General features: G+C 45.5%; 1 protein-coding gene across 2 annotated transcripts in view; it reads left to right on the plus strand.

The window, feature by feature from the left end:
* Positions 1-18,403, plus strand: part of LOC138516754 (signal peptide, CUB and EGF-like domain-containing protein 1) — a 656,121-nt gene that overhangs the window by 577,571 nt on the left and 60,147 nt on the right. Inside the window, exon 8 of one of the 2 annotated variants that reach the window (XM_069632130.1) lies at positions 6,860-7,016. The exons of the other annotated variant lie outside the window; for it this stretch is intronic. Coding sequence (XP_069488231.1) covers positions 6,860-7,016 — 157 coding nt within the window. The remainder of the gene's footprint in view (positions 1-6,859; positions 7,017-18,403) is intronic. 2 annotated transcript variants of the gene reach the window in all.

Below are 18,403 nucleotides of genomic sequence, written 5' to 3' on the forward strand. Positions count from 1 at the left end.
TAATGTGCAACCTAAGTTGTGCATCTTTGCTATTTAGTGTCACCAGTGGGATCTGGGGCGAGTACGGCATATCTTTGCTCAGGAAGCGGCAGGCCCTTTACCACATCGTCTTACCTAGCTTCAGCAACAGTGGGGGCTTGATACCCTGTGATGCCGTAGTCCACACCATCTCTTTTAAAAAGAATGGGCTGCATGCCGGTTGTAATAACTCTGTGTTCTGGGTTTGTTCGTCTGACAACTAGTACGTGACAAACTGGAGTTGGCACGCTACAGAATACCCCTCAAAATCTGGCACGTTTATCCCTCCATGTTAATATGGTCTCTGTAACTTCTCCAACGACATCCTGCATCTTGAGTTGTGCCACAGGAAGCCCCGACAAATAGTGTTCAGAGTCCTAAAGAAGGTCTTGTGTATATTATATGGAACTTTGTAAAATAATGGAGCAGCCTCGGGAGCACCACCATTTTTAACACAGCCCTTCCTATTAACGAAAACGGCCAATTGGCACAGAATTTCATGAACATCTCTATTTTATTCACAGCCTTTACTGTGTTTTGTGCATGTTCTGCTTTAGGGTTGTGGAAAATGTCTACTCCCAGGTATCTAAATGTGTCAGTTTCCCATTTGATCAGTTGCACTGGTAACACGCTCTGGGGTCTACCCAAGTACCCTGCAAAGGGAATAAACTTTACTTCTGTGCATATATTGTAATTTACGGAAAGGTCAGCATAGCCCTCGAACACATCCAATATATATTGCAAGTTGGTCTCTGGGTGTTGTAGGTAAAGAAGCTTATCATCCGCACACAGGCAAATCAAGTGTGTGCTACCCTGTATTCTGATACCTACCTCATGATATTCCCTCTTCAAGTATACCGTTAGCGGCTCTAAGGCCAAAATAAATAACATAGGAGAATGTGGACAGCCTTCCCTGGTACCCTTGCTTAATCCCCATTGTTCTGACATAGTGGTACCTGTCCTGACTCTATCCACTGGGCTGCTGTACAGTAGTTTTACCCATTTAACATATGTAGGACCAAAGCCGAAACCTTTCAGCACCGCCAGTAGCCATGACCATCTGACTGAGTCAAATGCCTTGGCAGTTATGGCAGTAACCTTGCTAGATGCAGAGTGTTGTCTCGGGTCTGGTCAATAATGTGATCGTCTTAAATTGCATGTGATATTCCTATTTGGGAAATAACGTGACTGATCCGGGTGTATGAGTTTGTGAATCACTGGCTTTAACCTGAGCTGTCAGTATCTTCCCATCTTGTTTGAGCAGCGAGAGAGGTCTGTAAGAACCGCATTCAGTGTCTGGTTTGCTGGGCTTCAATAGCGGGACAATAATGGACTCAACGACTGCCGCAAAATGCCATTGTCTAGCGAGTCATTTAGCATTGCCATTAACAAGGGTGTGATTTTTGCCGTACATGGGGCCTTCCCCGATGGCAACCCCCGTATAGTGTGTACCAACTCCTCTTTGGTTATGGGGGCTTCAAGACTTTCTACTGCTTCCAAATCGAACTTTGGGAGATCTAGAAGCTCTAAAGCTTCTTCTATCTCTGACTCCTGGGTTTTTGATGTCTCCTCATATAGCTCCTTATAAAAGTCGTAAAAGCGTTCGTTTATACCCTGGTGTGTCTCACAGATCTCCCCATTTCTTGCTGAGATTTCCCGCATCATGCTCGCTCAGTTTCGCTTTTGTATAACCAGGCTAGTACACGTCCTGGTTTGTCTCCTTCAGCGTGCTGCTTTTCAACATATTTCCTATAGTGCAACATGCCTAATCTATCCAGTGTTCTAAGTACTCTTGCTGTAGGGCAACAGCCTGACGGACCTTCTTGCTGGGTTGATCCTTATCATTGATGGCCTCTAATTTAATTTCTGCTTTACGTAAGTCACCCTCTATTGCGGCATTAACTCTTTGCTGTGGCGATTGCAGTTCCCCTGGGCGATTGCAGTTCCCCTGGTCACCACTTTGAAAACCTCCCATAATGTGCCTGCTGAAGCCACACTGTGTTATGCATAAAGTAATCCTGCACCCTCTCTTAAATGTATATTCCAACCGTTCAAATTCGCCCAAGGTGTCCTCTCCAGTAAAAATATAATCCAATCTAGTGGGCATCCTTTGGGGAGAACTATAGAGCGAATATCCTCAGGTCAGTGGGTGTAGAGTCTGCCATATAACAAAGTCTAAATGCATGCAACAATGTATTCAAGGCCTTGGCGGAGGGGGCAGGGTGGGTGAATTTGTCATCGGATCTGTCCAGTGTAGGGTTGAGCGTGCAATAAAAGTACCCTCCCCATATCAATGTGCCATCTCTGTGCACTTATTAGTGGGCATAACATACGGTAGTAAGCAGCAGTCTCCTGGTTTGGTGCATTTGTGTTGATGCAAAATTCCCTGTGTTCCACCCGACCTCACTACAAAAACATCCTTCCGTCTTTATCTTGGAAAGTCTCAAGCACCCTTAAAGGAACCGACTGTGCCGCCCATGTTACCCCCCCTAGCATATGCAGAGTATGACAAGCCCATCGTTATGCCTCTCCATTTCTTAGCAAGGGCAATCTGTTTCTCCTTTGTGTTGCGTTTCTTGCAGGAGTGCAATGTTATTTTTTTGGCGCCTTTAGTACGTCAAAATACTATTACGTATAATATAACTGCTCAGGCCCCTGATATTCCAGGATATTATTCTAAGTTTCCCCATCACACTTAAACAGTCTTACTTGTACCAGCACTCCCATGTTCAAGTTCAGCATATACGGTGTGGACTCGTAGGTGAACTCCAAACTAACTACACACAACTCCCCTGACCTCCCCCACCTCTCAACAATTGCCCAGCTCAATACTTTGTGCTGAGACATCCCCACTTCTCGCCTCCACACCAGGGTGTTGTCCTGGTGTGTGGGGTGCAGTAGGTGGATATGTAACCACTAGTATCCAAATAAACTAACCCGATCTTAGGTGCAGTACACTTCTACGTTGTGCGATCTTAAATTGGCACCACAGTACTGGCTCCTGTATTTGACAATTCATGTTTCCTGAGGTTTCCATCTGGGGAGTCATACCGCCGCCTCGACATGTAATTGCAGCCCTCTGCTGCCTTGTACTTGTCATGGATTTCTGCATGTCTACTCATCGCTACTGGACCAGCCTCTGCCCCGGTTGGCAAATTCTGCATGTTCATCCATTTATATGCATCTTCAGGGTCATCAAAGAAAATGGCGCAACCTTTGTGAATGACTTATATAAAGTTTATCTGTTGCTTTTGTACTTGTAGGGTGTAATATTGGTAGGCAGTTATCATTACAGATGCTCATTGAATCGTCCCTTTGCGGAAGTATTCAAGGATCTTTTCCCTATCCCGGTAGTTCACTATCGGGCTATTATTGGCCTCAGCGGGTCCCCAGGCAGTGGGTTCCTCATCAGCGACCTAGGTGCCCTTTCGACCATGAAGCCTTAAGTGAAGGCACCTGTTCCTGCTGCAGCAAGAGATCGGATCTCTATGTAGTCCGTTGGGTTCGCTCCTTCTTCCGGGAGCCCAATCATTCTTACGTTATTGCATATAGCTCTGCCTTCTGCAACCTCAGCTCTGTCTTCCAGATTACGGACCTGTTATTGCCGTACTCTGACTTCTTCAGAGGTGCCCTTTAGGCCACCAGTATTCTCCGCTAGTGACCTCACATCTTGTCTTAACAAGGTCACATCTGTGCTGATGGTGTCCGTTTTAACCTTGAGAGACTTTGTCAGATGCTATGGCTTCTAGTATCTGTTGATCTCCTTTCTCAAACATCGGCTCCTTTTGAGGTGTTGAGGTAGCTTGGGCAGGGCTCTCCGCTGGGTGCGCAGTTTTGGTGCACGCCTTCAAAGTGAGCTGCTGCCTCTTGCTCTTTTGAGTTTTAGATGCCATGGCCACTTGCAGTCCTGTTCCTCTGCTCCCCTGCTGTTGATTGTGCTGCCTGGATGTGTGTGTTCCGGTGCTTGCCGGTCTGTTCTTACAGGTGGGTTTTGCCGCTATCGACCTCTCTTGCTCACTAGAGTATTCGGCGTATCCGCCAGGTACTATTTGAGACTGTTCGGATACTATCAGCAGTGCCCGAATGTTCTGTCCTTATCCTGTTTTATGCCATCAGCATCAAGTTAGCCATGATGTTTAGTGCTTGCATCGTATTATGGCCTTTGCGACCAAGTATCATGCGTCCCTGGTGCTGATGCGTGTTGTGGCCTTCATATGCCTGGTGGGACCTTCAGCATGCCAGGAGTCAGCGGCCTTAAACCTTCAGTATTTGCCCTGCCTTATCACCAGGCTGAGCCCACAGTTCTTCTGTACTCCACACTATTATGTCCTCCCAGATGGGAGGGAGCCAGTGTGTCCTACGTTATCGCCTGTGTAGATATGATACGCTACTACTTGGGCACACTACCGGCCTCCTTCATGTGGTCCACGTTGGTCTGTCCCTGGTGCATGCCACCTCTGCTCCTGTTTTGGGTTGTCCCATTAAAGCTGTGGGCATCCGTTCCGTTTCAAGCACCTACCGTGACCTTCTCTAGGCGCACAACTGTGTGCCCGTAACTGTCTCATCAATAAAATTGTGCTACGCTTGCTTGTCCTTCCAGGTCTCTGCAGTCTTTTTTTGTAGTTGGAATTAATTGCTCCCAGCTTGGCCTGTTGAAGGTAAGCGCTCCCGTTCCGGTGACGGGTTCCACGTTTTGTGTCCAGTGATGAGGTTTATTCCTATGCTGTTGTTCGTGTTCAGGGTGTCTGCAGTGGTGTTGCCACTATCAGGCAGGCCACGGTTCCTGAAGCCTGGCAGCCCAGCCTTTCTTTTGTTAGAGGTGGGGGGACTAAAATTCCCATCCGCGTACTGTCTGGGAGCAGGTTAAGATCATGCTGGACACGTTCTCAAAGCCCATTTCTTTCGCCGTGAGTATCGCTGCGGACGTGGAAGTTTATGCTCTTTTACGGAGGGTTGCGAAGTAATATGCGTGGCTCCACAGTTACTTGAACCGTAGGCTCTGCTCTTACAATTTGTGCTGCAGGCAGGGCGCCAGCTTCCCCCTTGGTCCGCCTCCTCTTTAGTATGTGGGACCGGCTTCCCCTCTGGTCCGCTTCCGCGCTACTTGCAATGCCCGCTTCCCCATCGGTCTGTCTATGCGTCTTATTCAAGGCCTGCTCCCTCCATGGTCCGCTCGTCGTTTATAATCTGGGCCTGCTCTCTTAGCGTTCCGCCTAAGGTGCCAAGGCCTGTTTCCTCTTTGGTCCGCCTACTCACTCAGTAGAGACGGTTCTCCCCACAGTCCGGCTTCCCAGTATACTCTGGGCCTGCTTCCATTACGGTCCATCTCCGGCGCTTCCGTACGGGCTCTCGCTTCACGGGGCGTACTGTCTTTTCCACCGAAGCCTGGTAACCCCCAGGATTAGCTTTATTTATAATACCGCCGAAGGCAGTATACTCTGCTGGCTCACTCCGCTTGCCCCGGCACACCTTGTCGCGCACAAGTTGCTGTTCGCATGCTGGCCTTCCCATGTTTCTTTCCTTGGCATCCAGGTTCCTTTGTTGTTGGTCCAGATGCGGTGCTGCTATCCGCTTCTCCAGTGTTACCGCACTCGCCGCCAATCTTTCCCCTGATAGGATCGGGCTTGCAGGGCATTCGGGACAGGGTCAGGCCGGCTGCTAATTATGTTCTGACCAGCCGCCTTCATGTGCTATCGCGTCCCTCACCGGTGGATCTATTGTTTGGCGACTGTCATTTTGTATCGGGTTGCCGCTGACCGGGGCTTCCTCTCTGCATGCCCATGCTTCCTCTACATCATATATTTCCGACTACAGATCACGCCCAGTTGTGCTGCCATACTTCACACATCAGATGGATCATTTTGCAAAAGTCCACGCCTTCTGGAGCCCATGTTGCAGGCAAGGATCATAGCGGATCTTCAGGAGCCGTAAGAGAAGCATCCTCACTGCATGGCTGCCTAGCCACGCCCATACCAAAACACCCTTTCTTATGGTTTTGTGTACGTTTTACCTCCCTTAATCTTAGAGAGGGGCGGGCTGCTATGCCAGTCTGGTTGTCATATGGTGAAGTGCCATTTCTATATATATGCCCTCTAGGGTGGGGGAGGGGGTTGAAGTAGAATAGAAAACTCTGCCGTGGGGCGCTTGGATCCTCCCCAGAGTCTTCCTGATCCCAGATCTAGAAGTGTACTTAGCTAGTCCAGTCCGGGTTTTTCCTCTATTGAAGAATTGCTAATGGGATATGTAGTTTATCTCGGTGATCTGTTATTCAGAGCTTGAATTCTGTTTTTCATCGTCCCTCCTGACCTTAAAGCTCCAATTAGGATTTAACTTCCAGATGCAGAAATGCCTCACAAGGTGGACCCAGTGCCAGCTTTCCTTTTAAAACTGAGGGGAATATTCTGGGTGGGGTAGACTTTGTTGAATTTCCAAAATTTAGTGGGGTGGCGTGACCTGGGAGTATAACAGTGTATATATGGTCTGAGGGGCACTGTAAATATCTTAACTTTTTTATAACTGAGATTTTCATAGAAGTTTGTTGTACAATGTTATTATAATTGTGGTCCTTAATTCAATGTTTTGAAAGTCTTTCTTTTCTTTTTACTGTGCAAAGGAATGTTTTAGCATAGAATAGATGTCAAAATAACTTGTAAACATGTAGGAATGATGTTGGGTGTTTCAAGTACACCGACTCTATCCAGTTTGTTTGTTTTTATTTTTGCTAGTGAATAAAATGCAAACTGTATTTCCTACTTGTGCGTGGTGAAATAATCTAAACTTCCTTGTTGTGTTCAAACAATTTAGTAACCTTGTTATCTGTCTTGTGATTTCCCATATCTAGAGCCCAGATGTCAACCCAATACAATGTCCATCAGATGCATTCTGCCCAGCTGGCAGCTCAGAGCCTCAATATTGTATGGAAACTTTTTTTCGTAAGGCTGGAGATACCTGTGAATTTGCACCGCTAACTATTGTTCTACTAACAATTTCCACCATATGTGAGTAATGGGCATCATCAATCATTAGTAACAAATCACTTGAAAATTTGTGATAGGAGGGAATGATTTGCGGTTGATGGTGTGCAGCATTAGGTTTACTATATCTTCCTCATTGCGTGCCAGGTTTAGCCTTAAGTGTCTGTACATGATGTCTGGGACGTTTTTGAAGGGAGGCACAGCTGAAACATTGCCTGTAGCATATGTTTCTTATTCTGTGCAATCTAGGTGGCATTGTAACCTTCCTCCTCTTGTCCTGGTTTCTCACAAACCACCAATCAATGCACACATTAGCTAAAGTAAGATTGAACTGTCCAGAAAGATAATTACTTATACACCTTTTCTTGTATCTGGGGTTACTTTTCCTCATTTGACAGAGTAATGCTTGATATTGGTTGCTATGGTGACAAGTATGTGCAGTACAATAGTGTTAAAGCAGCACTACAAATGAAACTGATATGGAAAAATGAAACTACCCTTCAACATTATATCCAAACAGATATTCAAACTTCAAGCCAAAGAGGAAAACCGCTCACCAAAAATGACCATACGAAATCTGTCCTTGAAGTGTTATGCAAACTGAAATAGCTATCCAAACAGAGAGCTGCTACCCCAGCTGCTATCCAAACATAAATGGCAACTAAATAATATACTACTATTCAAACTGCTATCCAATTAGGAGGCCGCTACCTAATCCATCAAATAGGTAACAGATTTTCAAACAAATATCCAAACTAAGAACCTATTTTCAAAATAGGAAACCTCTAATTAAGCTGCTATCCATTTAGCATAAGGCTACCAAAACTGGTATTACAAACCACCAAATGCTCAACCTGCTCTCTCAATGGGAAAACGCTAATCAAATTGCCTTTTTAAACTGGAAATTGCTAGCTACTATACCTTATACCCAAACTGAAATTGTTGTTCAAACTGTAATCCAAACAATAACAAATAACTCTATACATCTCACAGCCCAACGGGCTATTACAACACAAATTGATAATCAGAAGGGTATCTAGATGGGAAACCTACTCAAACATAAATTCAAACTGCTACTTAAACTGCCATCTAAACTCAAATGTTCGCAAAACCTCTGCCCAAACCGTTCTCTCAGATTGCCACACCAAACTGAAACTGTTCAAGTTTTACTCAAACTAATCTCTGTTCTGCTACACAAACTGCAACCCCTCTTTAACCGCTATCCATCCAACTGACATTCTACTGATGACTAAATGGCCACTGCAACCACAACGGCTGACAAAACTGCTATCCTGACTAAGCCTTCTATCAAAAGGATAGCCTGCAAGATCCCATTGCTTTCTGAACTGCTATTCTGCTTGATTACACCTACCTGGAATGCTACCTTAACTTTTATCCCTATTGCTTCCACGATTGCCTTCACTATCTAAACTACTATCAAGCTAATACCTAAAATCAAACTCCTATCAAGATTCTATCCCGGTAACATTATGCTTTGAGCGGCTTGCAAGTCATTGTTATCCTACTGCTACTTCAACTGCTGCCCAAACTCTCCTATAGAAACATACCCTTGTATATTTGAAGGCTGTGCCATTCTGCTTGATGAACAATTCACTCAACTGACCTCCTTCCCATGCCGTTTATACAGAACCCTTTTGAGAATTTGTCCAATCCTTTTCCAGGTCCTTTTCCTCATGTTTCTATTTCATGGGTCATTGCTCAATCTACTACTCAATATCATACTGACAATTTGCTTTGAAAACACTGCGGAGGAGAACGCTTATTTTGTAAAAGGTTACTGGAAATTCAGCAGCCCCTTTCGCTTTAAGGGCTGGGAACAAGCCCATCCAGAAAGCTGTGCCATAAATTGAACACGCCGGCACCCTTGCAGCGTTACGCCCGCTGAGGAGTAAAGGGCGCTTCCTAGCTGTTTGGAGCTGTTTGGCTGGAGACAAGACGCTGACTAATACTCCTTATCCCTGAAAAGCCTGCACAAGTCTTTATACTGTTCATGTTGGGATATGTTCGACTCCAAGATAAGGAACTTTGGAGTCATCCAAACCCGCGAGTGCTAATCTAATTTATTATCAACTGACGGCCTGTTATGTGCTAATTCCCTCCACCTTAGAGACCCCCAGCAACTTTGCTGGATTTTGAGGACTCGATTTTTTTTAACCTGGAGAAGGCGAGACCCTTTTTTCCCCACTCTCTCATGTATTTTAATGTGATTTATTTTGAACTCTGTTTCTTTTGGATATGGAGCCTGACAAACCCCATAGGCATCATCTTTTACATTGTGTCACGTGTCACACTGCACCTTCAGTGCAGTGGCAAATGGAAATCTTTCAGATTTCCCAAAGGTTTAAATACCTTCTCTTGGATAAGCCACCGTTTTCAACAGCAGTAAAGTGAAATTGACTTTATTTACATTTGTAACTTTATAGACCCAGCACACACTATCTTACAATAGGGTGCTGGAGCGGTTACCTAGTATCCAGTGTCCAGTTTCTCATGTAAAAATGTTTGTTACCCGTTTCTCACTGAATGGCTGGTGGCAGTGGTTTCATTTAAACTACCATGGTGTGCATTTACCGCGGACTGCGTTCGCCGCTGCAGTAAAGCACCCAAAGGTGCTATCTTTGTCAGAATGGCCCTGGTCGTCTTTTCTTCACCATTTCTTTGTGGTAAGGTCCTCCTTGAGATTTACTCTGCACGCCAAACCAGGTTTGGTCCCATTGTTCGCTTTGCCTTTGGCGGGATTCCCGAGTGAAGCCTGCCTCTGGCTCCAGGGTGTCTGGGGTAGGCAGGAAGTGAGGGAGGTGCCCAAAACTCCCTGTGCTTGGTCTCCTAGGAGACCCAAATGCACTCTGTGGTGATTGGCCAGCTGACTGTCCGGCAAGAACAGCCACCCTGCTGGGTGACTGACAGCTGGGCTGGAATGAATGGGAGAGAACTGAATAAAAGGTAAGGCTTTTGGCTTGGAAGGCATAGTCGACCACTGGACGAAGGAACCGAACAAGAACTCGAAGAGGACACCCACTGGACTGTTGGTTTACTCGGTGAAGCCCTGCTGCTGTGCTAAAACTCCAAATTTGTATCGACTGAGAAGCCCCTGCAAGTACGACTTCTCCCTTTGAGTTGGTGGGACCAATCAACTCCAAAGTAAGCCACCTTGAAATCCATCTCGAAGCTGGTTGAATTTCCACAGAGTTGCTGCTGGAAACTGTATAGCCAGGGAGAGGAACACCAGATTGTGTGCATTGCTTTTAAGCTGGCCTAGAGATTCAGGATGATCCTCCGGACTCCCAGGAAGCAGGACTGACCAAACCTGAGCCCCCTCAACAGAGTGCGGGACCCCAGAAGCAAGGAAAATCCATCTCGACAGCCAGGAACCGCAGTGTTGCTATTTGCAGTAGACGCGAGGATTGAAACACTCAACAGCCACTGATTTGAAGATTGCCGGTTGCGAGCAGTGACCATCCCATTGCAGTGCAGGAGTCCCCAGAAGTCCTCCCTCTTGTCCCCACGACTGAGGCCCAGGAACAGAGAAATCTGCAGAGCTGCACAGGAACAGAAGTCATCTGCTGCACTTTTTCTTCAATGCAAATGTACTGTAAAGTCTGAGAGAACTTACCTCTCACTGCTTGCATCTTCTACTACTCACAAGTCTAATCAGCTTGTTGCCCTACATTTGATTCTTCTTTTCTTCAAAGACTTCTAAAACATTGTGCAAATACTTTTCTATTTACCTACCAGAAGTGCTTCATCCTATATAAGACTTTTGACCATTGACTTTGGCTTAGCCTGTTGAACTGAATGGCTCTTCTTGGGGGATCCAAAGGTAATTGCCTGCTTATGCATATTTGTCGTCTCTTGTTCTAAAATGTCCTTTTACTAAATTTAACAGTATTCTAAATGCCAACAGTAAGATATTAATGTCCCCAGCACCCTAGCTACTGAAGTCACCTGAGGGTGTAGTTTGTGCCTGTGGGCCATCCCAAAAGGGTCTTTACTGATTTAGAAACTAAGAATGTACAGTATTGAAGTTTATTTGTGTGTTATTCTTATATTGCCTCCTTCTGAAGAAGTCTTTTTCTAACTGACTGATACATTAATAATGGTTTATTCAAGAAACCTTGGGTGTAAGAGTTTATTTGAATGCTTGTAACCGTAAATCTCTGTGTAACTCCAGTACAGCTCACATTGACTCCTCTTGTGATAAGCCTGGCTGCTCAACACGCTACCAAAACTGTGTAGTACAAGCTTATACCAAAGGTTGGGTTTCCTATACATGTAGTCAGTTGTTTGTAGTGTTCCCAGAGGGTTCTGCATACAAACGTTGCCTAACACAGCCCTGCTCAGCATCCAAGATACTCTGTGCGGTATGTTACAGGGCGGGGGGAAGAGACGGACTCTGGTGGCTCCCTGAGCTGTCGGGCGTTCCTCGCCCTGTAAACCGATACGGCCAGAGAGGCATAAGGTCTTGCTCTCTAAGCAGTAGCAATATCATTCTGACAGTGATTCAATATAGATTACGGCAACATAATTGTGATGCTGGAAATGCATCTGAGGGACAGGGCCTCTGAATCCTTGTCCTTTTTCTGTTTCTACCGTGTGTTCTGTCATGTTTTCTGCCCAGGAGTCCATGTGGGACTCCTGGCAGTGCAGCTCTCTTTTGGTTTGGTGAACAGACCCATGGGATACCCTTATGGCACCCATGGGTAGGGGTACAACCCTGTGCCCCTAGTGTATGTTTTTGGGCACCTGTGGGTGGCCCACAGAGCAGGGTATGGGCTGGTGGCAGCTCCATGCTGAATCTGCCAGGTGCTCTGAGTGTCCTCCATTTTGGGACACCCAGGCCCTGCCATTGGGATCAGTTGATTCCTGATAGAAACAAGATGGCCCCTGTGGCCTCTTGCTTTCTATTGCCTGTTGTCTTGTTTTTCCCAAAGTCCTGGGAAGCCCTGACTCTGTCCCTTCCCCCTGACTGGCTGTTGGGTGGAAGTTCCATATATGGTGTTGTTGTGAAGGCCCAGCTAGACTGACTGGAGCCTTCCCATTGACTGTATGTTGTGGGTACCTCCTGTGGGTGGGACCTGGGTGAATGGAGTGGGTGACCAATATGCACTCCTTGTTGTGGTTGTCTGGTTTCTGGCATGTGAGACAAAGACTGAGACAGCCCTGCCCGAAACTGGCCTGAATGCAGTGTGTAGTGTTGAATGGCTGGGTACTTGTCCCAATCCACATTCTTTGTTGTGAGTGTCTGAAAGGGAGGAGTGTGGCCTGAATGCACTGTGTGCCTGATTGGCTGGCTGACTGCATGAATGCCCTGCAGTATGATTGGCTGCTGAGTGTGTGCCAGCAGCGTGGATGAGAGAGAGGATAGTATATCTGGGGACCTCTCACCACTGGAAAAGTGTTCAGAAGGGACCTTTGGTTGAGAAGCGACCATTGTGCTCCTAAAGCAGCCAGGGAGCTGAGTCTCCACTCTACGAGTAACTGGAACTGCTGATCCTCGACGTCCAGCTGGAAGAAGATGATTTGCTGTGGCATCTGCTTCGACCGATCCGAAGGCTGACGAGATCGTCGAGGGCTGACCCGAGAGAGGACCTGGTAAGGCGCCCTCTTCCCGTGCTCCGAGGGACCATCGAGCACCGCTCCATCTTCGCCGAAGCGCCCTGGAAGACAGATCCTCGAAAGGCTGTCGACCCGAGACGGGACCGCCGAGGAGATCGAAGTGAAGCACCCGGACATCGACGCCGTCGAAGTCCATTGCCGTCGACCAGGGTTCGTGGTTTGTGGAACCGCTGGAGGCCCGTCGAAGTTGTGTTGCCCAGCCGTGGGAACCACTTGACGCCGTGCTGCCGACGACCGGAGCCGTCCGCTCCTTTGCCTAAGAACATCCAATCAAAGGACTCTCTCGACCGCTTCGTCGACCTCTTATCCTGCCGGAGAAAGTCGAGGACGACCAACGCGCCGAGGAGAAACCTGCCGGTGGGTTTCCCGCCACCCGACGACCTCAAAGACTCGGACGACTCGACGCCCTTGCTGGGCTCCCGTCTCTACAATCTTTGCGGTCCAGAACTATTGTCATCGAGGTGCCCCGCACACCTCCGCCTTGCAGGACGCCGACGCCGACGAGCACCGCTCGGACGAAGCTGCCGCCTCTTTGACATCGTTCTACCTCGTTTGTCGACGGACGTTCGACGCCCCATGCCTCCCGCTTGAAAGGGAAGGCATTCAAGAAGGGCCGTCGATTCCCCGTCGCCGAACAGCGAGTCCCTCGACGTTTGTCGACGCCTTTTCGAGGAACTCGACTCCACCAGGTACATTGGGGGGGTAAAAACATTATAGGGGAAAATAAGACTTGCAGAGCAATATATGGACTGGGCTTGTGCTATATCTTTCTTTACAGGTTGCCCAGGTGGGGGGGATCTCCACACAGAACTGTGCCTAGTGGTAGGGGTCAGTATTCTGCCTATTGCTCAACCATCTTATTTTCTCTCCTCTCTCTATTGCTGGTTTCACTCTATTGGTCTGTGTGATATTGTACAGTATTGTTCATGCACTTCAATGAGATCTAGGGTGGTACCACTTTAGAATTGTAAATATTTGTCATTGTAGATTTTGCCAGAGTACAAAGTGAGTTATCATCATAAATGTACATAACCTTAACTTTTGATTATATAAAGACTGTGTTCTAACCAATACAGAGTGTGGATATTCCTTTGTGGGGGCTTGGGGATACACTGTACTTAAGAACCAGCCTGTATCACCTCCTGAGAAGCTAGGCCTTGATTGCTCGACCATTGCTACCGAATAGAGAATCTTGGCTGGGGTCTCCTGTGCCTCCCCTCCACCATATAGGGAGCGGAAGTACAGACACCCCCCACCGGTCGTTGAGATCCGTTCTCTCACAATAATAAATAGGGGCTGCAAGGTTGCCTCTCCCCTTCGATATGGAACTTTGTTGTTTGTTTGACTTTCAACTTTGGGTGCCGTGAAGGACTTCTTCCTTTTTGTCTACCCCTGGCACACTTATTCAACATTGACTATGGCAACATAACATTTAGGGGTTGCGAGGTTCCCGTTCCCCTCTGTTCTCGTATGATACTGAAAACTGCAGCTGGCCTGCTGATCTATAAGATCACCTATTACGGGAGCTGTAAAAATCACTTTTCCCCCTGTGTCCTGGTCTGGCTGGTTTAAGACGCCTTATGGCTTCTATTTTATCTGCGCATAGCTTTTCAGGAACTTTTTTTCTTTATTGGATACAATTTTCTCTTCAGGAGTTTTAGCTTAATGCTATTATTTATCGTTTTTAGCATTGGCTATACTGGTTGCATTTTTTGCTGTGTATTATGAAAATGTTTTGCTCTTTTGTATAAATTTATTTTTCTACAATGGGTGTACGCTTGGAAAGTTTTACCCCTATTGATTTAAATGCATTTCTATTGTGGTTTTAATATTTTTTTAGCTGAACACTGCCTCTTTTTAACTATTCTAAAGTATACTGTGTATTTTTACCATTTTTGTCTTGCACATTGCACTTTAAATTCCAACTTTTATTCCAGTTCTTGGAATGCACAATGGAAACTATTGGTAGGATTTGTTATTGAATTATACCTAGATTCTTTTGTTTTAAATATAGATTTTCTTTTTATTATATGCTATATTTTTACATGAACTGCCTTAAGTATTAGCTATTCTATATCAAATTGTGTTCCATTATTGATTTGTTTCCCGAGATATATTCAATAGACTATAACGGGTTCCTCTTCTGGAGCTCTTCCTTCCTTCTCTTCTGTTTTAATCCATTAAGTTTATATTTACTCAGCCAATCCACTGTCCGTCCAGACTGGTAGTATCCTAGGGAGTCCATTTAGTCATTGAGTTTGATTGCTCCTATAACCACCTTTTCACTTCTTTTCTGGCTCAGTACGGCTGGGGCTGGTTGACCCTACCTTTTAAACATAAAAAGGAATATCTTCTCTTCTAAGTATGGTATGTACAGGCCTCAGGAGCCAATTGGTGGTAGATGAGGTAAAAGGCACCAGCAGCCTGACAAATACCTCTATGGAAACGGTCATTAAGGATGATAGAATTTCAGACTTGTACAAAGAAAAGACCTTACTAAGGTAGTAGAAGTTATTAATAGAGAAAGGCTCTGGGGTACCTAATAGTGATATTGGGGTACCGGGCAATACTATTGGGCTGACTGTAGCCCAAGTGCATAACCAAGGAGATGGCGATCCTTGAATGACTGTTGAAAAGATCTACTCGAACATTGGGAAGAGGCCATGGGCAACCGCTGTACTTTTAAAGGAAGCAATTTAATTTCTATTAATGACCAGGAGGATAGTCTGGCAGCCACTCTGGCCCGAAATTTGAGAGAGGTAGTAAGTAGTTCAACACTTAGTCGATACCCTAATTGGGGGAAATGCGAAACATAGAGTCTCTATTATACAATCTTTGGAGACCCCAATTAGACATAAGGAAGGTATAATGGGACATACTCGGGGAAACTATTGAGGGCAAGGAATTTGCGCTAACTGAGAAAGATACCCCACAAGTTCACAATAGTAATATGGAAAACAATAATAATCATAGTTCTAATTCTAAACCATCACTAAAGCCCTTTCCATCAGTAAAAAAAATTGAATTCACTATCTGATAAGAAAGATCCTGATTCACATTTGAACCAAGAGATATCAAGATCTAGGGAATTATTTTTTTTAAAACACCAATAGCCGGACACTTGGGCAAAACTCCATATAAATACCTAGCAAAGAACAGGTTAGGAGGTCCGATTGCAGGCAAAAAGATCTCAAACTTTTTTGGCAAAAGAACTGCTACAAATACGGAGATAAAACTAGCCACTTCAGCTATTTCTGTAGCCAGACTAGACCACTCTTTATTGGTTGACGTTGCCAAAAGGTTGGAGGTAAGGGAAGCTGATGAATGATCGGACTTACCCAACCTATGGTCTCTGCAAGTATGGTTTTAAGTGCCTTTGTCAACCTGTATGATAACATATGGGCAGAGGTCAAATACCATACTGAACTCCTCACAGAAATATACAGCAGACTAGAGGGTCTGGAAGGCCTCAAGGGTTTGGTTAAACGGTTGAAGCAGTCTGAACTATATCCCAATACCAACATTGGACCTAACACCATCACCAATCCACCACTGCCAATTAAGCTATGTGGGCAGGCCGATACTATGGGTGTGCCAAATGAAGTTAATGGGACAATATCTGAACATAGTAAGGGTGGTGAGGAGAAGGGACAAGAGTCTCCCTACCCGATACCTGCCATATGGGCTCCCAGTTGTGAAGTTAGTACTGGGATACAATATGGGGTAATGGAAATGACGAGAGGGTACCCACTCAGGTGATTTCTGAAATAAATAGAGTTCAATTATTGATCTAACAAAGGACGACTTGCCCTGTAAAAGAGACATTGTGGTCTGTAAAAGAAAGGTGCGGCAGACTAAGAAAACAAAAAATTAAAAGGATGTGTAGAAACGTAATTTTATAACATTCAAATGTTTAAGAAATTTGGCTATACCAGAAATGCTACAGTTCAAAGGGAATAGTACCTGCAATGGTGTGGCACCTCCCCCTAAGAAGCAAGATGTAATGAGCACTGCAGCAAAGGTTCCTGTGAGGGGCTGCGAGAAACCTTTTGCTACTGAAAATCCCCTTGCTCCAGATTCTACTCTGTCCAGTGAACAATGAGCATGTTAAAGATATATGCCCCTTAAGGGTAGATTCGGGAATACAAACAGATCAACTTCTGGTAGCTGAGGGGTTGGCTCCAGGCCCAGTGATGGTACCACATTTATACCTAGTGGATGAAACAAGAAACCAAAAGCGGCCAATAGTCTGCAGCACCGTAGACCTTATCAATAAAGATGAGGATAAAAACAATCCCTGTCCAGCTAAAACACAGAATCCCCAAGCCCAGGTGTCAATCAATTGCACCAACAAAACCTTTGGCTCATGAGATTAAGAGTCCTACATTAGTTCATATTGTGACAGCTAGACGCATATTACAAGAGGTCTACACCCAAGACACCCATATGTCTGTAGGATCCTCCAAGGATATAGTGCCGAATCTAGTAGAACATGTTTTCAATCCCAAATCTCCGACATATGTTCGGATGAGAAGTGCTATAGAAGCGAAGTCGAGAGATAACTTCCCATTTAGGAAGGGGGGGAGTTGGAGACAAATTCGAGCCACATTTTCTGGGGGCATTATATGTACCCATGTGAGACCTTAATTCTAAACCTTTTGGGATTCAAGACAGAAAACCACTGGGGCCAGAAAATATAGACGGGGGTACTATCTTTAGAGGGGCTAGAGGTCCCAAACATCAAGACCAGAACATGCAGGAAGCAAAGGGGAACAATGAAGGTCATCATGTGAAATTACAAACCAAAGTTGAATATCTAGATGCTATACAGATCACGAGCCTCTGGAGACAGGACTTTCCTCTCTGCCTGAAGCGAGGCAACATCTTGAAAATCTTCACAACTACCCTCTCTATCGCTGCTGTCTACATGTGATCTAAAACGAAGAAAAAAAATTCAAAATAAAACCTGCTGTGATCTGAGTAATATCTTTAAATCACGGGTGGTCTTAAATTTGGTCATGGGAGAAAGTGAAGAACAGAGTTTTGAAATAAAGACCCTAAAGTTAGAACAGACTCCAAACGAGGGAAATAAAGATGCTGAATATAATGGTAATCTGACAATGGTCTTTCAACTACAAAGAAATACTCGAGAACAATGGAGGCATCTCCCCAGAGGACAATTTAGATAAATGCAAGACTGGGGCCAAATCACCTCTGCCTTGTGGAACTGAGGAAAGCACAAGAACTGCTTACTCTATAGATCATTTGCAAACCGCCTATCTGAAGTGTACCTCTTGGAACACCAGGGGCGACCAGCAATTACTCACTAATTTCGAAGTAGCAAATATGCTTGAGGATAATAACTGTTTTTTTCCTACAGGAAACATGGCTCCTGGTTGAACTATTTGTAGATGGCTATGAAATACTTTCACAGCTTGCAAAGCCCTGTAAGGGAGGTAGTCCATGGGCAGGCCTCATTATTGCCCTTAAGACTACTCTGGGCCTTTCAACATCAATGATTTGTGGTCTCCCGGTTGGGATATTGGCGGTCAAAGGGACATCTGGTGGTGGATGGCTAGGGATTCTATTGATTAATGTTTACTTCCACTCAAGTCTTGCACCACTCGAGTAATTTCTAGAAAATTCAGATTGGAGAGCCACAACTACATTTTAGTGATCCTTGCAGGAGACCTTAATTCTGACTGCTATATCGTTCCCGATGAAGCCTATAGTGACCTTGGTGAAGAAATGTTAGAATCTGATTTGACCCCGAA

This window comes from Ambystoma mexicanum, chromosome 6q, assembly GCF_040938575.1.
Source record: "Ambystoma mexicanum isolate Mex_15411 chromosome 6q, UKY_AmexF1_1, whole genome shotgun sequence".
In the NCBI taxonomy this organism is placed as follows: Eukaryota; Metazoa; Chordata; class Amphibia; order Caudata; family Ambystomatidae; genus Ambystoma; species Ambystoma mexicanum.